The 25,567-nt window shown below is 42.6% G+C and overlaps 1 protein-coding gene across 3 annotated transcripts in view; it reads left to right on the plus strand.

Moving 5' to 3' along the window:
* Positions 1-4,401, plus strand: part of YWHAZ (tyrosine 3-monooxygenase/tryptophan 5-monooxygenase activation protein zeta) — a 34,770-nt gene extending 30,369 nt beyond the window's left edge. For all 3 annotated transcript variants that reach the window (XM_069600491.1, XM_069600490.1, XM_069600492.1), the window contains one exon: positions 2,252-4,401. In XM_069600491.1, coding sequence (XP_069456592.1) covers positions 2,252-2,311 — 60 coding nt within the window. In that variant the 3' untranslated portion in view covers positions 2,312-4,401. The remainder of the gene's footprint in view (positions 1-2,251) is intronic.
* Positions 4,402-25,567: the final 21,166 nt, after the last annotated feature.

The raw sequence follows: 25,567 nt of genomic DNA on the forward strand, positions 1-25,567 counted from the left end.
CAATAAATGTAAAATACTTAAATCTTCCCCAAAACATCTCTTGCCCCTGGTCCATGGAAAAATTGTCTTCCACTAAATTGATCCTTGGTGCCAACGAGGTTGAGGCCTGCTGCTCTAGACTGAAAAAGATTAAAACCACAATGCCAGTATCACACTGAGAAAGTACACAGTTAATTCCTTAATAGTGAATTTCTTGCATTCAGTTATCGCTTGTTTTTTTGTATTGTCTTTGTTGTATATTGTCTTTTTTTTCTCCCCCCAATAGTTTTTTTAAACTTGCATTGAAATTCAAATAGTCTACATATTGCAGGTGGTTGATAGGTCAGGGTTTTCACGTTCTTCACATAGATACTAAATTTGAAGTTACGAGGCTTGAGTGAAAAGAGTGTTAAGTATCTGTCACGTGCCAGATAAAGAGCTAGGAGTGAAGATTATAGTTTAGTGCTACTGGTTTTTTATTAGCTTTAGGTCCGTTTCTTCTGGGGACTGTACATCACTGTATACATTTCACTTTTCTCAGCTTTATTTTATCTAGTCCATTGCCAATTTTCTGGACCAGTTTATATATTCTAGTGTTGAATGTTCTCAGCAGTTTTTTCAACAATATTGTATAGCTGTTAGTTATTAAACACTGAAAGTTATTTTAGAAAGTATAATTGAGGGTTTCCTATACACTGGAAGGTTATTATTTTCAAGAGGGTATGGTATAGTCCATTTTAAAGAGCGAATAATTTTATGTACATTAAATGAAGTACTGCAGTTTGTTAGCTAATTTTTCATATTTTTCTGCTTTGAAATGATGAGGTACTTCTAAAAGGTAGAATTTGAGACCCAGTCACTACTAAATTGTATTGTCAGCACTTTTTGAGAGGGCCTGATGTGAAATATGTACTTGCAGCTGAATTTTGGTATCTGTATAGCTTGAAGAGCATACTTGAAGAGCTGAGTGAGAAGAAAACCCAAGGTTCAGATTCTGATTTTATCACTATTATGTGCCTTCTCTGAGCCCTGGTCATATCGCCTGTTACCATTATAGGGTTGATCGTCCACTCACTCACATGTCAAGCAAAGAAATTTTTTGTAGAAACGAATATTTGAGTCTGAATCCAGTTGACATACACTGTCAACACATAACCCTGGGAAGAGAAACACATTTTATCCAATTTTTCATGTTTATGTGAAAAATACAAAGATCCTTGAAAGTTAGAAGTGGAAAGATAATGTTGAAGGATAATTTTATTTTGTCTTACAAGACTCCCAGTTTAATAAAAGCAGTACAGACTTCTAGAGATCATTCAGCTAACTGTATGATTGTTCCAAGAGTCTCCTTTCCAGGCCAGAAATGTATTTGATTAGTAAAACTAATGGGTAATTTAGGGGATAGAAAAACATTAATAAGGTTCCCCCTCTTTCATTTTCCAGTGTGAAGCAGTATAGAATTTCAAGGTCATCTTGAAATAGTCCTTCTCTGATTACCTCTAAAAATCATTTTAGGGTGGTTAGACTTAGAAAAACTGTTGATATTTTGAATCAGACAGATTCACAAAAGGTGTGTTTTCCTAAACTAAAAATGTTAGTAAAGTTATATTGTATTTTAGTCCAGACTTGCTCCTGACTCTTGAATGTCACAGAGTGTGGCACTCTCCTTAGAGTGGAAGTCTAAAGCTACGAGGTGGAAGTAGTCAAGTCAGCCTTGCGCGCCTTGAGCGCGGGCCGGGGTGGGGGGTATGGTTTAGTTGCACTGAACTCACACACTGCAGCGTTTGAAGACAGGCTATAATCGGATAGCCGTTGATGTTTAGAATTGGCATTTCTATGATTTCATCTACTTTTTCTTTACCTTCTATGAATAGCCAAGAATTTCCTTAATCTGATATTGTTATTTAAAGATAACTCTGGTATGTATTTACTGTGCTGAGAGAATGATTAGGTAGGAAATGTGTTATATTCAGGTGTTTTTTTAAATTTATTAAAGTATAGTTCATTTACAATGTTGTGTTAATTTCTGCTGTATAGCAAAGTGATTCAGTTACACATATAAACATTCTTTTTCATATTAACTTTCTATTATGATTTAATCACAGGATATTGGATAGTTTCCTGGAGGTGTTTTATATCTTGAGGCTGTTTTCAGTGCTGCTATTTTTTAAGCCTTCCAGTAATTGTGCTTACATTCTGGTACCTTGGCGTATATAATAAAAAATTTTCGAGCTGAAATATACTAAAAATTATTTCTTTCTTTTTTAACTAGTTGTGGACATCGGATACCCAAGGAGACGAAGCTGAAGCAGGAGAAGGAGGGGAAAATTAACCTGCCTTCCACCTTTTGTCTGCCTCATTCTAAAATTTACACAGTAGACCATTTGTCATCCATGCTGTCCCACAAATAGTTTTTTGTTTACGATTTATGACAGGTTTATGTTACTTCTATTTGAATTTCTATATTTCCCATGTGGTTTTTATGTTTAATATTAGGGGAGTAGAGCCAGTTAACATTTAGGGAGTTGTCTGTTTTCATCCTGAGGGGGCCAATATGGGGATGTGGGATTTTTATACGAGTTATAAACGTTTGGCATAGTACTTCTGGTACATTGTGGCTTCACGAGGGCCAGTGTTAAAACTGCTTCCATGTCTAAGCAAAGAAAATTGCCTGCATATTGGTATGTCCTGGTGGGGAATAAAAGGGATAATTGGTTCCAATCACAGGTGTAGTTGTGGGTACTTTTTAGGTTTGGAGCATTTACAAAGCTGTAGTAGAAATGGATATCCCATGGATATTGCATGTTAAACCATGTGTTATCTGTGGAATACTCAGACTCAGTGTGCACACCGTTGACTGCAGCTACAGAAGTGTTCCTTTAGTTGTGACCCAATTTACTCTGGATAAGGGCAGAAACGGTTCACATTCCATTATTTGTAAAGTTACCTGCTGTTTGCTTTCATTATTTTTGCTACACTCATTTTATTTGTATTTAAATGTTTTAGGCAACCTAAGAACAAATGTACAAGTAAAGATGCAGTAAAAATGAATTGCTTGATATTCATTACTTCATGTGTATCAAGCACAGCAGTAAAACAAAAACCCATGTATTTAACTTTTTTTAGTTGGTTTTTTTTTTTGCTTTTGTGATTTTTTTTTTTTTTTGATACTTGCCTAACATGCATGTGCTGTAAAAATAGTTAACAGGGAAATAACTTGAGATGATGGCTAGCTTTGTTTAATGTCTTATGAGATTTTCATGAACAATCCAAGCATAATTGTTAAGAACACGTGTATTAAGTTCATGTAAGTGGAATAAAAGTTTTATGAATGGACTTTTCAACTACTTTCTCTACAGCTTTTCATGTAAATTAGTCTTTTGGTTCTGAAACTTCTCTAAAGAAAATTGTACATTTTTGGAAATTCATTCCTTATTCCCTCTTGGCAGCTAATGGGCTTTTACCAAGTTTGAATACAAAGTTTATCATAACAGTAAAATACTACTAAGATAACTACTACTGTTCCCAACCATGTCCTATACTCCCCCCTCCCCCTGAAAATTTTTTTCAGAGACGGGGAGTTGATTGAAAAAAGTAATGTTATTCCATTTAAAATTTTGGTATATGGCATTTTCTAACTTAGGAAGCCACAGTGTTCTTGGCCCATCATGACATTGGGTAGCATTAACTGTAAGTTTTGTGCTTCCAAATCACTTTTGTTTTTAAGAATTTCTTGGTATTCTTATAGCCTGCCTTCAATTTTGATCCTTTCTTCTTTCTATTTGTCAGGTGCACAGGATTACCTTTTTTAGCCTCTGTCTTGTCACCAACCATTCCTACTTGGTGGCCATGTACTGGGGGAAAAGGCCGCATGATCTTTCTGGCTCCACTCAATGTCTAAGGACACCCTGCTTCCTCTGCTTGCATCCCACAGACTATTTCCCTCTTCCTATTCACTGCAGTGAATCTCTCCTGAGTTGATGAGATTGTGTTACCTCCCTATACACCCTACCTATCCTGAATGGTCTGTCATTGTCTTTGCCTTTAAATTCCTCCCCTTCCTCTCTTTAAATAATGATGGGGCTAAGTAATACCCAAAGCTCACCCTACTCCTCAGTACCTTGCAGAAAACACCAAACAAAAATAACCATTTTAAAAGAGGTGTATTTTTTTTTTCTTCTAGAATGTAAGCTCCTCAAGAGCAGGGACAATGTTTTCTGTATGTTCTATTGTGCCTAGTACACTGTAAATGCTCAATAAATACTGATGATGGGAGGCAGTGAGTCTTGATGATAAGGGTGAGAAACTGAAATCCCAAATACTGTTTTGTTGTTTGTTTTATTATGACCTCAGATTAAATTGGGAATTAGCCCTCTGGGACAACTGTCCCAAATATTACATTCAAATAAAAGTGCAATGGAGGCCTTGGGGTCTTTCTTTCAAGGAGTAAAAGATCTCTTATGCATTTGGGACAACATGATAATGCATCTTCACTCACAGCTCTTTTCTTTTTCTGTTTATTTCTTCTGACCACCAGGCCAAGGACATGAAATAATCTTTTTATAGCTACAGGGAATGAAGCTAGACTGAGGAGATGGATCTTATTCACATAAATTATAAATAAAATCTAAAGCTTGTCTCATTTGCCTACTTATGTGCCTCAGTCATCTGCTAAGCTAGTTTGATTCTGAAATTGTGATAAAATTTCATTAATATTAGCTTTTACTATGTTTCTGCATAGTAGTGCCCAGTAGATAAAGGAAGATTTCAACCTGAGACCTTTTTTTGCCTTGAGATCCGAATAATAAATTTTTTATAACATTTCTTAAATTGCCCCCAGTTCAGGCTTCATGTTTGTTTCTGTCTACATTCCCAGGAATTTGGAGACCTCAACAATGTTTTGTATTTGGTGTATGTGTAGTATTGGAGTTGTTAAATGTATATATCCACTTGAGAGCTGTGCCTCGTGAGTGGGCAGCAGTGTGATCAGTTAAAGTCTGAATTTTGCTGCCACTTTGGCCTGTGGTCCTAGCTTTTCCAGTTGGGGTGGGGGTCAAAGAGGATTAAAAGAAGGTAATGTCAAGGGGCTTAGTAACTATAGGAGTTTTCTTGTCTTCTCTAAAAATAGTCACCAATCTTGCCATGGCCCAGAGCATATTTTTAAAACTAGTTAAAGCCAGTTTGTAATCTGCAGTCAAAGATTTATTTGTGATCAGGTCTTAACTTTATTGGGCTTCCCTGGTGGCTCAGATGGTAAAGCATCTGGCTGCAATGTGGGAGACCCGGGTTCGGTCCCTGGGTTGGGAAGATCCTCTGGAGAAGGAAATGGCAGCCCACTCCAGTACTCTTCCTGGAGAGTTCCATGGACTGAGAAGACTGGTAGGCTACAGTCCATGGGGTCGCAAAGAGTTGGACACGACTGAGTGACTTGACTTTATTGATCGATGGTGAGAGGTTTAAAAGTCTTTAGTTGACTAAGTGCAGGTCTAAGAATTTGAGACTTCTAGTGGTGGTAGTGTCATTCTAAGTGGTTTATGTTGCCAGTAGGGGAGGGTGGCTTTTTATGGATGCAGGAACATTGTAGTCTATTCCCTTAGAGGAGAGCCTGAAGTATGTGAGAACTTTAAATGGCCTTATGTGCTCAGAGAGAGACACATTCCTGTAGAAAAACAGGTCAAGAAATAAGCCAGTTTATTTTGTCACATACCATATAGGAAGTTATAGTGGAATCAAAATACTTGCAGTCTTAAAATGGTGGCTTAGACTAGGCACCTGGGAAATGGCTGGGCTTGGATCCTTTCCTGAATGAAATTGCATCTATAAAGTACTTTTCTGTTACCTTGATGGGACTGACAGCAATCGCAGTCCTGTAAAAATACAGGAGACCTAAACATAAGATCTGCTTACTGGGTCTTCATAGGTCTTCTGGTTTTTTTTTTATGTTTCGGAAACTACAACATGCCTCTAAGGAAACCGATACTTTTGGTATCAAGAAATGGTGTTTAAGAACCCATTACAGTGGTAGGTCTACTTTAAAAGTCTGAAAACTAAAAAAGTTGCTTGTGTACATCCAAGTCTGGTTATACTACTCACCTGGTCCTTTGAAGTCTATGTCTGACTGTCAGCCCCCAAGTATATCAAGGACATCTGCTTCTGACCTGTGTACCCATAGTATGTAAGAATATCCAGCCATCGTGCTGGTCAAGCAAGTATGTGTGTCTTGGATGCAGAAACCAAAATATATTGAATGGATATACTTAGGCACAGCTATTATCAATCCTAGGTGATGCCACGGAGAAGGCAGTGGTACCCCACTCTAGTACTCTGGCCTGGAGAATCCCTGGGATGGGGGAGCCTGGTGGGCTGCCGTCTGTGGGGTCACACACAGTCGGACATGACTGAAGCAACTTAGCAGCAGCAGCAGGTGATGCCAGGGATTCAGTTGAGTATTTCATGTAAGTACTCATAAGTACCATAAATTTCTGAAAACCCAAACTTACTAAAAAGTAATTAGTAAAATTATTTCCAATTCAAGAACTTTAAAACCTATCAATATTTCAGTACTTATATTTTTTAATATTAGAGGTTGGTTAGGGCCAGCCACTGTTCTGAGTGTTTAAGGTGGACTTTATTTAGAGATTTTATGTCAGAGTCAGACTTGGAAAATGGATGGGACCTGATGGAGGTTACAGTCTGCACAAAGGCATCAAGACAGAACTTGAAAGACTTCTTGCACTCAGGTGAGAAGCCCTGTGAGATTGTAGGAAGAAACAGGCTCTGCCTTCTTAACACCTGTGGCTTTTCACTTGTAATGCTTTTGATCACATCAGGGGAGCTTGTCTAAAATGCTTTCTACCAGCAGCCAGTCTCAGGGATTCTAATTTTGAGCTATAATAACTTAGTGTCCAGGTTGCTGAAGTCTAGGTGGAGAGGGAATATGTAATGTTTGGGTATTTGAGAAAACAAGGGTGTGTAAAACATTTCAACAACTGCCGCCCCCCCCCCCCCCCCCAAAAGAAAAGCTTCAGTCTGCAAAACAAAAAGTCTGCTTAGCAGATCATGTCACAACAGGTTTTTCACCTTACTGATTCTGAATTAGTTTGGGAGCAGTTAGGTTAAAACTTCTGTCAAGAGGAGAGAGGTAACACATAATTTTTATGTTTTGTTTTAATGAACGCAAGTTCTTCTGGTTTTGTTAACTTATGCACAAAAATCAAATCCAGGGAGTACCCTGGCGGTCCAGTGCTCAGGACTTCACACTTTGACTGCAGAGGCTGCAGGTTCAATTGCTTGTTGGGTAAGATTGCGCAAGCCAGGCAGCAAAAATCAAACCAGAAGGATGAAAGATTTAAAAGCAAACTTTGGAATGGTCATAAGACGTTTAAGTGAGTAACTTGCTGACCTTGAAGTTTGTAAGGAAAAGTCTGGTAAAGATGGACCCAGAAAACTAGAAACATTAAAGCCCAGTTAATATATGAACTTTAATATAAATTCAACTGTATAGGAATTCTTACACCTGGAAGTGGAAGGAAACAACTGAGGAAAGACTGGCCAAAAAGCGAGTATAGATACGTAAAGAATTATAATAAAAATAGGAAAATGGGCAGATTCAGAACAGGCATTTTTATACAAGAAAAATATCTGATCATTAAGTACATGAAAAGAGGCTTAACAGAGAAATGCCAACCAAGACCACAATTTATCTACCATTTTACTCCATTTGACTAATAACAGTTTGAAAGTGGCCATACCAGACATTGGAGATGGTGTGGATGGAAATGTCACATACAGTATTGATTGGAGTTTAAATCACATCCCTTTGGACAACAATTTGGCATTATCTTGTAAGGTTAAACATTAATATCCCTACAGCCAAGCAATTCTCTCTCTTGAACACATCTCTTAAAAATACTTGCATGTGTGCCCTAAGAAATTGAAATAGAGTATTCAGAGCTAAACTATTGGAAAAAAACCTGGAGACGATCCAAACGTTCATTGAAAGGAAATGGATAAATATTTTCCCGATGAGATAGTCTTCATTCATGAAAGTAAGTCAACTACGGTCCTGTCAATAACATGGTTGAATTTTAATAACATTGAGAAAACAGCCTCAGTAAACTACATAGTGAATGTGAAGTCGCTCAGTCATGCCTGACTCTTGGCGACCCCATGGACTGCAGCCTACCAGGCTCCTCCATCCATGGGATTTTCCAGGCAAGAGCACTGGAGTGGGGTGCCATTGCCTTCTCCGAGTAAACTAGATGATACAGTACAATATAAAGTTCAAAACAGCAGATCTTTTGCCTAGGCAAACACGTGATAAAACTTTCTGTACCAAGGACTCATATGACAAGTACAAAATGTAGAAGAGGTTAACTACGGAGAGGGATGGGCTAGGATGGGAAGACAAGGTGAATACGTCACTGGTTGTCTGCTTGGGAGCAGGGCAGTGGGTTCATAAATACTCAGAGATCCATTCAAGAAGAGCGGTGAAACGAGGATTATGATTAACCCAGTTCTGGGCATTGAAAGTCAAAGGAAAGGAACTAAATGGAAACAAAGTACAGAGGGCCAATAAACTAGTCAAAAGCTTGCTTGAATGGTAAAATGATTGGCAGTTTTAAAAATACGGAAAATAGCAAGATTCGTGAAGCTGTCCATACTTAAAGATCGACACCCCGTGCATTACACCCTAAAACTCCCATCCTTTCCATTTAATTGTGCAGGAGCAGGAAGCAAGAACCAGAGCTTTGGCTGGAAGAACAACTGAGCCGGTAAAGTATGTTAGGAAACACTGAAACGAGGAATGAAGGGTCTCAACGTGAAAGAGGAACGTCTCCAGGAACTTTTGATAGCACATTCTGGGTCTATCCTGGAGAATTTTTGGGGTCTGAAGAATTTTGTCATACCAGCCAAACCACTTGAGCGAATTCAGCCTGAGTTTCCTCACTCCTTAATGTTTAGAGGAAACATGTTGCATTCAGGCCTAAGTCACTGAGGCATCTCCTTTCGTACCTTACGTGTAGCCAATTCTTAAATTTTTCAATATTTTTTCATCTCTTGGTTTCTTCAGTTCTTAATTGGTTTCTGTAGGGAAAGTCTACTGACTTGAGTTTAAAGTACAAAATCGACTTTTTTATGATCTGTACACAGAAGTACTTAGGTCAAATAGAAATACAGCTGTTGGTCCTTTGTTTTCTTTCCCAAGATTTGCAAGATAGATATCCAGATAATCATTTTTAGAGACTTTAGTCCACACTTGATCTTAAGGATCAAAGTTGAAGAGCCAGAAAAATTGAAAAAGACAGTTTCTTCAGAGAAAGCTTTAAAAAGTGCTAGGCCTGTCCCTCCACCACCACCTGCCTGCTCAGGGGAAGGAAGGAGGGGGCATTTCAAAAACTTCTGGAATCTACTGTGTGATGCTCTGTGAAGCTAGGTTCACTGGGAATTCTTGAGTCGAGACAATGTCTAGCTGGTGATGCTGATAGCAGATGGGGAGCAGTAATGGCATTTGAAATGGTTTGTGCTCTCAGGATTTCTGAAGACAAAGAGCGTGGACATGCTTCCAGGAGGCCAGGACCAAGACCAGGAGCTTGGTCTAAAAGCGTTGCCTGGCTGAAGGGCAGAGCAGCAGCAGCTGATGGGGAGAGAGCTCAAGATTTAATCTGTGACTGGTCTCCAAAGAATCAGCGGATGGCTAGGAAAGTTGGCTTTTAATATCTGTCATGGTCAGAGGAGAGCAATGCTCATTTTTTGGGTCTCGTCCTGTGAGAGCTGCCCCCACCTAATGCAACCCCGTTGGAGCCAGTGCAACTGGCCGCCGAAGGAGGAGTGGGCCAGGTGAGGACATGGAAAACGAAGCTACCCACCCATCCCTCCATCAGTGCACCGTGAAGGAAAGAAACTAACAGGATGTGCAATTAGATCTTCATCTCCACTTTCAAAACAGTCTCAGCTCAGTGAAAAATGACAAGGGTGAGACTGCAAAAGAATGGACGGGTTAGCGCTCTAAGAGCTTGAGTGAAAGAGCCATCTGAAAGAAACTGGAAAAAACGGTTTTTGATATGACTAAGAAGGTGAAAGAGAATAGAAACCAAAATGAAGAAAATCAGGAAGACACTGAAAAAAACTGACTAGGTAATTGAATAATAATTGAATAATCTGGCAGGTAATCTAAAAAAACTCAGCTCAGTAAACTGAGAAAACATGTTCCTACTTGATTATTTTTTCTTTCAAGGAACAAGCAAAAACACCAGTGAGGAATTTTACTTTTCCCAGAAAATAAAATCTTTCTGTCTAATGACACAAAACAGCAACTACTTTTTCCTGAGAAGAAAGCCTTATAATCAGTCTTTCATTAAGAAAAAACATATATTAATATAGTCCGTGTATCTTACTTTTAAAACTTTGATTAATATAGTCTGTGTATCTTACTTTTAAAACATTTAGCAAAATTTGAGAGTGTCCTCTCATCAAAGAAATAGGATCAACGTTGTGGAACTTTAGGTGATTTAGAGTTAAAAACCTTTTTTGATTGCATATTCTTAAGAGTAGCAAACATGAAATAGTCTTCGGTAAAATTTTTGACTTAGAGAAAAGTTGTAAAAATAATATGAAGAATTTTTATGTACCTTTCGTCTAGGCTTTCCAAATGTCAATATATTGCCATATTTTTCTCCCTAAGTAATTTTTCTGAATCATTTGAGAGTAAATTTGAGCGCTGATGCCTCTTTACCAGTGTATGCTTGAGTGTTTATTTGAAAAGAGAAAAGACAGTCACAGGAATTCCCTGGCAGTCCAATGGTTAGGACTCGACGCTTTCACTGCAGGGGGCGCCTGGATTCAATCCCTGGTCAGGGGTCTTAAGATCCTGAAAGCCACCACACAGCCAAAACAAAAGAAAATAAGATAATCTTATATAAAACTATATAATTATCAAAACCGGAAAATTTACACCTGTGATACTATAATCTACAGACCTTATTCAAATCTGCCTGTTCTGCTAATGACCTTTGTGGCAGAAGAAAGGAACTTCTTTTCTGGGTCTAAGATCCAATCCAGGGTCTTAGTTACATCTCCTTAGTTTCCTTTAACCTGAAACAGTTTCTTGGTTTTTGTTTTCATGGCATGTTTTCAGAGTACAGACCAATTGATTTGTATGTCTCTTTTCTCGATTGTGTACTTTATTTTTCCCTGATGTTTTCTCATTAGTTCCAGGTTGTGCCCTTTTTTCAAAGAGTTGCATTGAAATGACCTGGGGTCCTTAGGGTATTGTAACACGAGGCATGTGATATCCCCATCCCATTACTGATGCTGTTAAAGAAAAAAAAAATCTCTCTTAAGAAAGTAGAGGGCACATTATTTATTCAACATTCTCATTGTTTTAAAATTATGTAAATAAATTGCCCAAATACCACAGTCTCCTTCTTGACGGGAGACCCCAAAATTATCCTGACCTCTAGCAGGAATTCAACAATGAAAAAACCATCCTCAGCTAGAGTCTGCACATACAAGAGGACACCAGGAAAAGTGTACCCTCCCTACTCAGGGCAAGCATTCTGGAGACACCCCAGCCAAGTTACACCCAATAGGGACAGTGAATTAAGCTGCAAGAGGGCAACAACTATGTTCTATTGATCATTCTGTTCTTCACTCAGCATAGAACATGGCGCAAAATAGATCTTTAGCAAACAATTGTAAATAAGCCTTAACCTTCTGACATCCGTGCTAACAAACAAAAAGATTTTTCCCTTTTTGACTCTTAAACACCTACCTGACTTCCCAGTTGGCGCCAGTGTTAAAGAACTCACCTGCCAATGCAGGAGATGTGGGTTCTGGTCTGGAAGATCTCCTGGAGGAGGGCATGGCAACCCAAGCCAGTATTCTTGCTGGAGAACCCCATGGACAGAAGCCTGATGGTCTACAGTCCATGGGGTCACAAAAAAGTTGGACACTACTGAAGCAATTTTGTACACATACATAGTAAGCAACAATGACTTACTAGAAATAGGTGTTCAAATATATTGTGTTAGAAGAATGAATCTCACTTGTAATTTGCTCCCAAGACCGTATTTCCAGAATGAAGTCTGTTTTATATTTAACAGCTATTTTTTTAATATAAAAAATAGCCTCAAGGGACAATGATAATAGTAGTATCACTTTGAGTTATTGGCAAATTTGGAAAGCTTAGGGTGCATTTTAAAGATGTACCTGGCTCCTAGGGTTCTAGTCCACGGTAGGCTTTATTATCTATAATAATAAAGGGCCTGTCCTGTGCCCTGTGGATTGGTGGGGTCCGCTCTTGTTCACACAAGGACCTCCACGAGGATCTGTCTGGCTCTTAATAGCCTGCAGTCAGAGTGTTATATCCACCTTCCCTCACCAGAAACTGGCCCGATGTTAAACCCTTAAGCTCCAGGGAGGAAAAGGCCCAGTGTTCTGCAGCATTAAGGGACAAAGACAGCAGACTTTATTTCAGGCATCTTGTGCTATGACTTTTCCTACAGGCCCCCGAGACATGAGCTGAAAACCACGAAGGATGCCTGTTCACCCAGGTTTTTATGCAGTGTAATAGAGAACTCCTAAAATCAGAATTATTCTTTAAGACATAAATTATCAGTGCATTCCTCATGGTGGGATTTCAGGCAACAAGGGAGGAGCTATTTTTGTGCCCTCCCTAGCATCTCACGACTCATAATGCTGCCCTTGTATGTAAGGCGCCTACCCTGCTGTGACTTGATGTGACACGTGGAACTGGCCTGAATGGATAAGTCCAGATGTGACAGAAAATATCTCGGCCCCTGCTTCTCCCTCCCCACCGCCTCTTTCTGTCCAGAGATGGCTTCAGTAAGTCGTGGGCCAGGAGAAAAGGGAGCCTTTGCTTCACAAGCTCCTGGCCATTCTGCTCTGTAGAAATGTCAGAAGAAAGGACTGTGCAGTGCCAGAGAAAGGGTTGATTCTCCTATCTTTCCTAGTTCATTAAACTCTCCAGTCTCAAGCCTGGAAAAAAAACACCTAGTCCAACAACCATCTGATGAAAGAATCATGTTTTTATTTATTCATTGCTTTATCCACTGGTGAACTGTTTGATAGATTCATGCATGAATTCAGCATCTACTGTAGCTGCTCTGGACCAGATAATGTGCCGGTCACTGGAGAAGCTGAAATAAAAGGCGTACGACCCACATGTGGTCAATAATTCAAGCACAACTGTTATTAATATAAGGTGATTTAAACAGGGGAGCACTTGGACAGGTCCTAAGCCTCCACGTGGAACATTTCTCCTAGTAGAGTTTGCCTGGAACCTCAAAGGCCTGTATCTCCCAGCCTTCGGAGGCTGTCCATTGATTCACAGGAAGTTCCCATCTTCAGACAGTCCCTATACCTACAGACAGAAACTGATGTCCCTGAGCCTCTGTCCCACAGCCCCTCACTCTGGGCACCAGCAGGTGAGGCATCTCCCTGTTATTTAGTTGTTGGATCCTCACAGGATGCACATGATGTTGGACTGGAGGAAGGCATATCCGTTTGGCTTCCCCTCATTGATTTACGCAAGAACATCTACAGACGAATTCCCTGGTCTTAAGGCTCCAGAGAATTTCTCCTACAGAAATCAACAGTTAACAGCTCCTGAAGTGAGCCATCAACCTGGAGTTTCTCTTTCTTCTTTGTTACATCCTGGCTCCTAATTTCCTTCACAGTCTCTTGGAATCCTCAGAAGAGAATTAACTTCCTTCATCTTCTGTTGCGTAAGATTGACTATAGAACTTCATGAAGCAAGAGATCCTACCCACTGGCCCAAAGGGAGAATCCTCTTCTGGATTGAGTGGGCAGCTCCATATCCATTTCCCAGCCTCCCAGCCTCTTGTCAAGAGATGACAAGAGGAAGACTCAGAAGTACCCAGAAGCTTCCAAAAGTGGCTGACTTCCCCAGAGGGTGCTCCCAAGGAGGAGTTCAGAGAATGATGGCACATCAGTGACAAAAGGGACTTCAGAGAACTTCAACCCCTCCACGTTACAAACGAGGAAACCGAGAAATCCAGGCGGCGCCACCTGCCAATGCAGGAGACACAGGAGACATGGGTTCGATCCCAGGGTTGGGAAGATCCCCTGGAGGAGGAAACAGCAACCCACTCCACTGTTCTTGCCTGGAGAATCCCCATGGACAGAGGAGCCTGGCAGACTACAGTCCATAGGGTTGCAAAGAGGCAGACACAACTGAGGTGACTTAGCATGCATGCATGAGAGAAACCCGAAAGAGAGGTGATTTTCTTCAGGTGGACCCAGCTGGTGGGTGGACAGGATGAGTATTTCCTGAGCACTCTCCTCAGGTACAGCTCTTCTCTGCCCTGGGGCCTCTGGTTGTCTTTGTAGAGACAACTGCCTTCCAGCTCACTTGTGGACCCTGGATGTCCGGAGCTGACTTTATTTGTTGGTCATATTCCTTTACTTCTACGTTTAGAGTCAAAACCTGCACTGTCCAATGCAAGATCCACTTGCCACGTGTGACTATTAGGAACTTGAAATGTGTCTGGTCCAGGCTGAGATGGGCCAGATTTCTGAGGGTTAGTATGAAAAAAGAATGTAAAATACACTTGATAATGTTTTTATGTTGATTATAGGTAAAAATGATAATATTTGGCACATACAGAATTAAAAGGCATATATTTTTAAAATTAATTTTTACTTTTTAATGTGACTACAAGAAAATTTAAAATAACATATGTGGCTTGCATGCTATTCATGATGGCCTAAAAAGTAAAAATCACTTATTTTTTAAAAAAACCTTTTCAAAAAGTTAAGAAAAAACTCTTAAATGTAAAATGAACATGTGTCAAGGATTTTTTAAAACTCATTAATTAATTAGGGAACCAATAAGATGTTATGACCAGTACAAAGAACATATGAAAAGCCAAGATGTTAGGAATGAACAATGACTGAGTCATGAAATGTTAGGACACAATTGCTGGGTTAGATATAAAACCAGTGAAATCTTAAGGGTTATTTGTTCCACTCAACAGAAATTATCTGCATCTCTACTGGAAAAAAGTTTATAAATTAACAAGTAACTTCATTACATCTAGAACTTTTAATCAATAGGAAACAATGAGATGCACTAAGTACATTCTGCTGGACCAGTCCTCCCAACAGAAATAAAATACAAACCACAGACACAATTTAAAATTTCTGATTAGCCATATTTAAAAAGGAGCTGGTTAACTTTAGTAATGAATTTTATTTAACCCAGTATATCTGAAGTATTATTACTTCAACATGGAATCAACATGAAAAATTTTAATAAGCTATGTTGCAATTTTTTTCCATGCTAAGTCTATGAAGTCCAGTGTAGAGTTTCCACTTAACAGCACATCTCAATCCAGAGGCCACCATTCAAAAGCTCACAGGCAGAGTGGCTAGTGGCTATTGCATTGGGTAGGGCAATTATAGACACTCTCGGGTGCTCTTTTACCTGCTATGATGTGAAAAGGATATGCCATTTTCTTCTTCTCTGTCTTATTTCCAAATGGTGCTTTTTACACAGCATATCCAGACCTCCATATGAAATAGGTGGGGAAGTTTGTGGGATGTTTGTGGGAAATCTGAGGATGTCTGGGATGGAAAAGTTTGTGCAGTGAATCTGAGCGTGGACTATAGATGATTGAATACGATGATATATGTCATATATAGCTCAGTGTCTAGCACATAGGAGATGCCCCATAAGAACCAGTAGCCCCTCTAGCGAGAGAAGGAGTCATTCAGATGAGTCACCTGTACACAAAGCATGGTAGAGACTCACCCCAGCCAGGGCTAAAGTACTGCTGGCTGAGAAACGCTTTTCAGAAACTTCCCCCGTTTTTAGTGCTCACTCAGCCAGAATTTTCTGCAGCCTCCATGGGGCTCAAACACGTTCAGTTCAGTTGCTCAGTCGTGTCCAACTCTCTGTGACCCCATGGACTGCAGCACGCCAGACCTCCCTGTCCATCACCAACTCCCTGAGTTTACTCAAACTCACGTCCATTGAGTCAGTGATGCCATCCAACCACATTAGCTTCCTCCTTCTTATCCCCAGAAAGGCTGAAAAGGGAAAATGCAGCTTCAAAACTCTTGCAGGCAAGTCAAGTCCCCTCAGACCCAAGCAGCAGACAGAAGGAACAGCTGTGCTATGCACTCCGCAGGTGGCCTGGAGGTGAAAACCAGTCCAGACCCAGCCCGCAGAGCTGACTCTTATTCTTCAGGCTGAGAACCGTTCACTTGGTAAAGGAGGAAGTGAGGGCAGGGGAACCTGATAAGAGAGGGCCACAACCTTCAGTAAAAATGCAGATGTGTGAAAAGCTTCTATAATAGTTAAAGACGTGTGATATTCAGCCTTGAATGCTGGAGTCAAGCATCAGATTCAAGCACCAGTCCAGCTGTTGACAGCCACTGCCTGTTCTAATAGGCTGGCAGCCAGGCCTTTCCAGTTATAGTACCACTAGATGGAGGCGCCCTTTACTGAACCTCTCAAGCTGTTTCATGATGCCAAAAGGAACTTATACTTCATGATGCCAAAAGGTCCTTCACTCATATTACTTCCTTGCCCTCTCTCTTCCTTGCCATCTCCCTTCTCTCTTCTCCACTAGATTCAGCATCAACAAACAAGCCTGATTCTCCCCTGTAGCTTGCCTGGCCCTTGGAAGAGAGACTTCCCAATACTATGCACTCTGTTGATTGGACCAGAGATGGTCAGCTGAGCCCCAAACAGTTGACCAGTGGTTGGCTAGTGAGTTGGGTGTCCTGGATTGGACAACTGAGCTAGATCAATCATTCTAGAATTCAAATGAATTCTGTACCTTGTGGTCAGGTAGTGACAAAGCAAATAAAAACAAAGCAAATCAGAAATGGTACTAGAAGTGTATCTAGATTCTGGGCTTGGAGCCTAAGGCAGCAGTTTTGGGGCTCATTTACAGGCTGATGAGCCCACAGAGAAGCTGATCTACAGAGAAAAAGGAAGAGATACACAGAGGGAGTCAGAAATGAGAGAGAGTGAGGGATGGAGGAGAGGAGGGAGGAGTAGGAGAGACATAATGAAAGAGAGGTGGGTTCTTTCTGGTGGTTCAGAGGGTGGTTTCCAGGTGGTTCCTGCCAATGCAGGAGACACGGGTTTGATCCCTGATCTGGGAAGGTCCCACATGCTGTGCAGCAACTCAGCCCACGCGTCTACTGAGCCTGTGCTCTAGAGACCAAGGGCTGCAGCTACTGAGCCGTGCACCCTAGAGCCTCTGCTGTGCAGCGAGAGAGGGCACTACAGCGAGAAGCCTGAGCACAGCACCCAGAGCAGCCCCCACTCGCCGTATGGCAATGAGGACCCAGCACAGCCAAAAACAGTTTTAAAACCTTTTTTTTTTTTTTTCCCAAAAAGAGAGAGACCATGTGTCTCCTCTGTTCTTTCCAGTGTTCCGTTTCAGATCGATGACCCTGGACTACATAACTCATTTCCTGGCTTAGGTTCCAGGAGATCCCTCAATCCCTCAATCCCTCATTTGAAGAGATTTCTATTCCTTGAGGACTTCCCTAGTGGCTCAGACGGTTAAATGTCTGCCTACAATGTGGGAGACCCGTGTTCATCTCCTGGAGAAGGAAATGGCAACCCACTCCAGTATTCCTGCCTGGAGAATCCCATGCATGGAGGAGCGTGATAGGCTACAGTCCATGGGGTTGCAAAGAGTCGGACACACCTGAGTGACTTCACTTTCTATTCCTTGAAGTCAAATCAGCCTTGGCTAGAATATTGTTCTTTGAGATTCAGATTGAGTGCTGCCTCATACAAGGACCACTCCCCCCAACCACCACCACCCAGCACCCTTCCCAACTTTCACTGTCCTTGGCTGTTTCCTCTCTAGGTCCAAGGCTCCTCCAAGTCAGGGGCTTATCCTATGTTTCTTTGTATTCTCAGCACCCAGCACTGAGCTCACTAAATATCTGTTGCCCCATAGATGATTGAGAGAATTAAGCATATCTTAATGTTTCCCATCTCCAGTAAAAAATTCTTACCTTTGCATGGCTTTTGTAGCTTATAGAACCCGTTCATTCCCAGGCTTCTAGCTCATAGATGACCTGGTCAACCTGACTATTTGTATTCTTCTAGAATGACACAGACTTAGAGCTGACTGCTGGAGAGGGCTTCCGAGGCCCCTCTTACATGGGCAACGGACCAGTTCAGTGACCTGCCTGACGTTACACAGTTGGTGACATGACTGAGACTGGAAGTTGGGTCTCCTGACCTCGAATGGGGGTATTTCCTGTACTTGTAATCTGAATCCTTGCACTTATCTCTACCTTAATGAAATTTAGGCTGTGACGATCTCCCTGAAATGCTAAGATGATCCTTGAAGAAGGCTTTTTCAGTCCCACCTCTGAGCATTCTCACCTTGCTCCGAGGACTGCCTGCTTAGCAAATCTAGGGCAAGGCTTTAAAAGGACATCATCAGCTCTCTAGGAACTGGGGCGGCTCTGCCCTCTCAAAGAAGCACTTGGCTCCCCAGTTGCTCTCCCCAGCTATAACCCTGCACAAAACCATAGTAATCCGGCCTCTGAGCTCCACGCTCTCTCCATTCCCCAGAATCCCTCCTCAGCTCATCTATTTCATTACCAAAGCAGTCCCCATGATTCCCTTGTCTTTGTACCACTGAGAATGCTGAATAAAGCATCCAAGCTCCAGAAGCAAGCTTCATCCTTCCTTGCTTCTATTAGCCACTCCTCCCCACCTCCCAGCAGTAACATGTGGGATGTCTAGTTCTCAAAATGTTACCCTTTAGTCAATATGCGCTTGATAAAAGAACAATTCTCTACAGCATTTCAAGTGGATTCTCCAAATTTTAGGTGCATCACAGTAGTGGCTTTTCCCTTGCATATAAGACATTTACAATACTAGGAATATATATACTGAACCAGTAGTCTGAATACATCACAATAACTAATGCAATTAAAAGCATTTTAGCATTTTGGAAACGCTACTGAGTTTGTCAAAGAAAATGATTTATTCTCTTATTCTACACTGTCTTCTATGACAGGCCAGTATGTGTCATTTCTGACAAATGAAAAATATTCTTTGAAGCTCTCTACAAGGGGAAAAATAATCCCCAAATTATGAGAAACACTTCTTTATGCTCCACAAAAACAACCACCTCTTATTTTTTTTATTGATGTGAATTCATGTTACACAATGTTAATCATTTCAGAGTGAACAATTCAGTGTCACTTAGCACATTCACAAAGTTGTGTAAATATCACCTCTGTCTAGTTCCAAGCCACTTTCATCCCTCCAAAAGGAAATAGAATGTCCATTGAACACCTGCTCCCTTCCGCCCCTGGCAACCACCAATCTGCTTTCTGTCTCCATTGGTTTACCAGTTCTGGACACTTCATATATTGAATCACAATACCTTCCATTGTAGATCCCCTGTCATTTCACAGAAGAGACCTGAGAGGTTAAGGGACTGTCCCAGGGCCAGGGAGCACCAACCACCAAGCCCCTGGGCCCACTGCCTGCTATAGTGCTTCTGCAGCTCACTCTCTTCTTGGCTCCTGCCTTTGTCTGTTCAGGTTATAGAACAAAATACCAGAGACTGGGTAGCTTATAAACAACAGGGATTTATTTATCAGGGTCTGGACTGAGACCAGGTGCAGGCATGTCAGGTGAGGCCCCTTTTCCAGGATCAGGCTCCCGTGTCCTCACGTGGCAGAAGGGGCCACAGAGCTGTGTGGGGGTCTTTTCTGGGTCAGTATCATTCAGGAGGGCTCCAGCCTCATACCATAAGCACCTCCCAAAGCCCCACCTCCTGATACCACCACCTTAGGGGTTAGGAGTGAACAAATGAGTGTAGGGACGCACAAATATTCAAACTGTAGTAATTCCTCTTCCCAGTCACCTGACCTCAGGTCATGCTCTAGCTAGATCGCAGATCTCACAGGTCCATTCCTGCCTCCTCCTTCAGCACTTAAACAACAGTTCACAGCTTTCACCCTGACCCTACCTTCTGCTCCTTCCTACCTTGAGGTGTGCCCTCCAGCACGGCTTAACTGCTTCTGGTGACAGAATATTCCAGCTCCCATCATTGCTTGGTGCCTTTGCACGTGCTGTTTTTTTGATGGGAATGCCCTCCTTGTTTTTCTCCTTGGCAAACACTAATTTCTCCTTGGTTTCCCGGTGGCTCAGATGGTAAAGAATCTGCCTACGATCCGGGAGATGTGGGTTTGATCCTTGGGTCAGGAAGATCCTCTGGAGAAGGGAATGGCAACCCACTTCAGTATTATTGCCTGAAAAAATCCCATGGAGAGAGGAGCCTGGCGGGCTACAGTCTATGGGGTCACACGACTGAATGACTAACAACACAATAAAATGCCTATCTCAGTACCCAAATCTCAGGCCCTCTGCGAAGGCTCCCTGATGCCCCCACATAAAATTAGGAGCTGGTTCCTGTGGGCCCCGGGGTGCCTGCTGGTCCTCTGCTGTCGCCTTTGCCATCCCATCTGAGCATCGCCAAGACTCAGCCCGGGTGCGTGCATGTATGCTCAGATACGTCCAGCTCTTTTCAACCCCAGGAACTGTAGCCGCCAGACTCCTCTGTTCATGGAGTTTTCCAGGCAAGAATACTGGAGTGGGTTGTGGTTTAGATCTTCCTGACCTGACCCTTAGCCTGCAGTACCAGCCCCAAGGCAGCTGCACCCTCACCCCAGCCCCTCGGTCCAGCTCTCCGGACAGTGTTCCAGATACACAGCAGGTCATGGGGCCCCAGGCCAGATGAGATGGTTCTGAAAGGCACGCTGTGCAGGAGTTTGAGCACCTTACCCACCCCAGAGAGTATGCTGGGCCCTAAAGTTTCACCAACAGACCACAGAGACTTTATCTGCCCTGTGTAGCTTCCAAGAAAAATAGATATCACATGTATCACATGTACTTCCTGCCTGATCCCCGCCTGTCTACCTTGAATCGCAGAGCTGAAGAACTTGGAAATACTTAGTTCAGTGCATGTCCATTCCAGGTGAGAGACGAAAGTGCCAGAGAGCTAAGTGATTTGCTCAAAGCCACTCCAGTGGTAGGTGGGGGCTGGGCTGGTACAAAGATTCTTTCAGAGCTAGTTCTGTGCTTGCTCTCGTGGCTACCCTAGAGATTGAGAAAATCCAGGGTTTTCTATTTTTTCTCTTAGCTTCTGAGATAACAAGAGCTTTGTAGCAAAAACACTTTCTTGATGTTGATTATCGCGCTAACTGATGCTCTGTGTGATTCAGCCGTTCAGCTGGGCTAGCGGATCAGAAGGGATCTGGGCTGGGTAGAAGCTGGTGAGACTAGCAACAGTGACCCAGGGCGCTCTACTGTTCAAAAACCCTGGCTTTCAGGGTTGGGGTGCTAACCTGAGAGTCCTCTGGAGCCAGCTGGGTGCCAATAGGCATGGAGCTCCGGGAGTGAGCTGGGATTCCTCTGGGGTGGGCCAAGGAAGCAAACAGAATACAGAGTCTGCTTTCTGAAGAAGGACAGGAATCAGGTCAGAGATCTGGTGTAAAGGGCTCTGTTACAGGTTGAGCTGTGTCCCTCAAGAAGGTGTTGAAGTTATAAGCCCCCACACCTGTGAATGGAGCCTTATTTGGTAAGTCTTTTTTTTTTTTTTTTTTTTGCTGCTTCTTTTTTCCAATTTTATTGAGATATAATTGACATATAACATTGTGTAAATTTAAGGTGTACAGCAAACAGAGACAGTATATTAAAAAGCAGAGACATCACTTTGCTGACAAAGGTCCATATAGTCAAAGCTATGGTTTTTCCAGTGGTCATGTACGGATGTGAGAGTTGGACTATAAAGAGGACTGAGCACCAAAGAATTGATGCTTTTGAACTGTGGTGTTGGAGAAGACTCTTGAGAGTCCCTTGGACTGCAAGGAGATCCAACCAGTTCATCCTAGAGGAAGTCAGTCCTGAATATTCATTGGAAGGACTGATGCTGAAGTGGAAGTTCCAATACTTTGGCCACCTGATGTGAAGAGCTGATTCATTGGAAAAGACCCTGATGCTGGGAAAGACTGAAGGCAGGAGAAGGGGATGACAGAGGGTGAGATGGCTGGATGGCAGCACTGATTCAGTGGACATGAGTGTGAGCAAGCTCCGGAAGTTGGTGATGGACAGGGAAGTCTGGTGTGCCACAGTCCATGGGGTTGCAGAGAGTTGGGCACGACTGAGCGGCTGAACAACAGACAACAACAAGGAGTACAACATGTTGATTTGATATGCTTCTATATTTCACACTGAGGTAATAGGATATTTTTGACCCTTATTTGGACAATTATTTCGAAATAGAATCACCGAATGGATAATCAAGTTGTGGTCATTAGAGGACACCCAATATGACTGGTGTCCTTACAAAAAGAGGAAATCTGGATGTGGAGACAGACCCACAGACAATACCAGATGAAATAAAGGTAGACATTGGGATGGAACAGGAAATGCCCAAGAGATGCCAAAGAGTGCCAGCAAACCACCCCCAGCAAGGAAAGCATCATGGAACAGAGCCTCCCTCATAATCCGCAGACAGAGCCACCTTCCCGACACCTCGATCACAGACTACTAGCCTCGAGAACTGAGGCAATAGACCTCTGGTTTAAGTCACCTGGACTGTGGTACAGCTGACCCTTGAACAACACAGGTTTGAATGAGGTGGGACCCCTTATATGTGGATTTGTTTGAAGAGCAAATATAGTATGAAACTATCCCAGTTGGTTGATCCTTGGATACAAAATGGCATGTATAGAAGGTAGACTGTAGGATTTCGGATCCTGGAACCAATCTCCTCTGGGAACTGAAGCTCAACTATATTTGTTACATCAACACTAGCAACCTAGTACAGGCTCCAACTGCAAGTGGACAAGAGGGAGCAGATTAGAGTGGGGGTTGGACACTGCTTGAGAAATACCCAGAGTCCCAGAGAAGCCCTTGGCAGTTCACACATAAAGAACATTTCGAGGGAAGGGGATGGAGGGATAAATTGGGAGATTGGGGTTGACCCGTACACACAACTATATATAAAATAAATAACTAATAAGGACCTACTGTATAGCATAGGGAACACTACTAAATATTCTATATTGGCCAATATGGGAAAATAACCTAAAAAAGAGTGGCTATAGGTGTATGCATAACTGATTCACTTCACTGTACTGCAGAAACTAACACAATATTGTAAATCAAATATTCTCCAATTTTAAAAAAAATCAGTGGGCAAGGTCATGATTCTAGACAAGTTCTCCTGCTGCTTCCAGACCTGGTCAGGGAGAGTCCCAGACCCTTTGAAAACCTGGATCTCCACCATCTCTGCCCACAGGGGGCCTTGAGTATCTCTGAAAATCAGAGATGTCTCCGCATTGTTAGATTCAGAATCAATTCACATTGCTGTCAGCTTGTCTTCCAGCTGTCAACTCCAGCCAGAGCATCATATATTTCCCATCAATAATTCAATTATATCAGCGATGGAGGCTCCAGGGTGTCCCCAAGGAGCCAGTGAGCACCATTCATTATTAAGATCCAGCCCGGATGCCTTCTCCCTGACTTCTTCTCCCTTCCTCTCTCAGCCGTTCCTTTTCATCTTCTTTTTCTGCTCCTTTCTCTGAGGCTGCTCCCCATCATCTGGTGTGGATACCTTTCAGATTTTGAACAGTTTCCCACGTCTATATGCGGTCACGCAACACAAACAGGGATGCAAAAATCTAAGAGGAAAGATGTAGTTAAGAATTCTTCCAATTCTTCATCCTGCTTAAAAAAGGTTTTTGATTGAGTGTAGGAACATTTATCAGAGAAGGCAATGGCACCCCACTCCAGTACTCTTGTCTGGGAAATCCCATGGATGGGGAACCTCGTAGGCTACAGTCCGTGGGGTCACTAAGAGTCAGACACTATTGAGCGACTTCACTTTCACTTTTCACTTTCATGCATTGGAGAAGGAAATGGCAACCCACTCCAGTGTTCTTGCCTGGAGAATCCCAGGGACAGAGGAACCTAGTGGGCTTCTGTCTATGGGGTCACACAAAGTCGGACACAATTGACGCGACTTAGCAGCAGCAGCAGCAGGAACATTTATAAGTATTTGCTCATTTGTTGCTCTTCCCCTCAACCCAAGATCCTGGTAAATTGTTCAAACAGGGCATCTTGGCAGGGAAGCTGGGAAAAAGGACCACGGGGTTCCTTCTGATGGCTCCTTCGCACCCACTGATTGCCTGGGAGCCACTGGTTTGGGGAGTGGTGGAGGAGAAGAGCGAGTCAGGTGAGTGGGCTGTGTAGCACCCAGGGGAGAGAAGCAGAATCAGGAGAAAGGGACCAGCTGAGGACTAGCTGTTTCCCGCCTGGCTCCTTGAGCAGGACAGAGCCTTTGTTAGGGGGTGAGGACAAGCAGTGAAGCGACTGGCTTCATCAGAGACGGTGAGGTTTTGGGATCATCTCACACCAGAGATTAGTGGCTGAGACAAGCCCCAGGACAGAGTCAGTGACAAGGCCAGTCAGCAGTGGCAATAGCGAGACAGCACTCAGTGGCAATGAGCAAAAATGAGTGGGATTTGGAACCCAAGAGGAGTAACACCGCACAGTCCCTGGCGACTGTCGCCAGCAGATAGTCTGGCTTAAGGGCACACGTGGACCCCTGTGGAGAAGGCATGCGGCCCACTCCAGTATCCTTGCCTGGAGAATCCCCGTGGACAGAAGAACTTGGGAGGCTACAGTCCATGGGAGGCTGCAAAGATTGGACACAACTAAGTGACTAACACACACACACACAACTGAGCTCCTAGAAGTAACCAGGAGAATGAAGCAGAGTGAGGGTTAGGGCAAGGCCTGTGGGCTTTCAGTCAGCAGCTGGTGGCTCAGGGCCTCTGCGTTTTGGAGATGGATGTTAATCTGACCTCTTTGGAATTCACAGTCTGTGAAAGCTTGCAACAGGCAACTTAGAGCCTAAATATAGGGTGATCAAAAAACAATTGTTGGTCACGTTCAAATATTTATTATTCAGTGTTTGAGTGATCTGAGACTAGGAAACAAAATGACCCAAACTTTAATGGCTTAAAGCAACCATGTTTATTTTGCTCATGATTTCGCAGGTCAGGAATTTGAGGGAAGGTTCACTATCTCTGTTCTACACAATGTTGTCTGGGACAGCTGGAGGACCCAGGCCTGAGAGAGCTTTTCACTCTTGTGTCCAGCCCATTCAGTACCCCTTGGTCTCTCTCTCTCCCCATGTAATGTCTCGTCTTCCAGGTCCTGTGCACACAGCTTGACCTTACATCATGGGTGTCTCAGGGTAGCAGCATTTCTTACAGGGAGACTGGTTTCCAAGAGGCAGAATGTAGAGCATGACAAGCCAATTAAGGGCCACAAGAAGAACTGGCACCAGGTCATTTCTACTGTGTGGCCTTGATCAAAACAGGCACAGAATCTTTCCAGGCAAAAAGAGAGGAGAAATAGACTCCACCACATGATCAAATACAGCAAGTTTTCATCGAAGAAGAGCATGTGGAATAATCTGGCTATCTTTGGAAAATTCAACATCCCACAATAACTATGTTACGTGTGAACATA

The sequence above is a fragment of the Ovis canadensis genome, chromosome 9 (assembly GCF_042477335.2).
Source record: "Ovis canadensis isolate MfBH-ARS-UI-01 breed Bighorn chromosome 9, ARS-UI_OviCan_v2, whole genome shotgun sequence".
Classification (NCBI taxonomy): domain Eukaryota; kingdom Metazoa; phylum Chordata; class Mammalia; order Artiodactyla; family Bovidae; genus Ovis; species Ovis canadensis.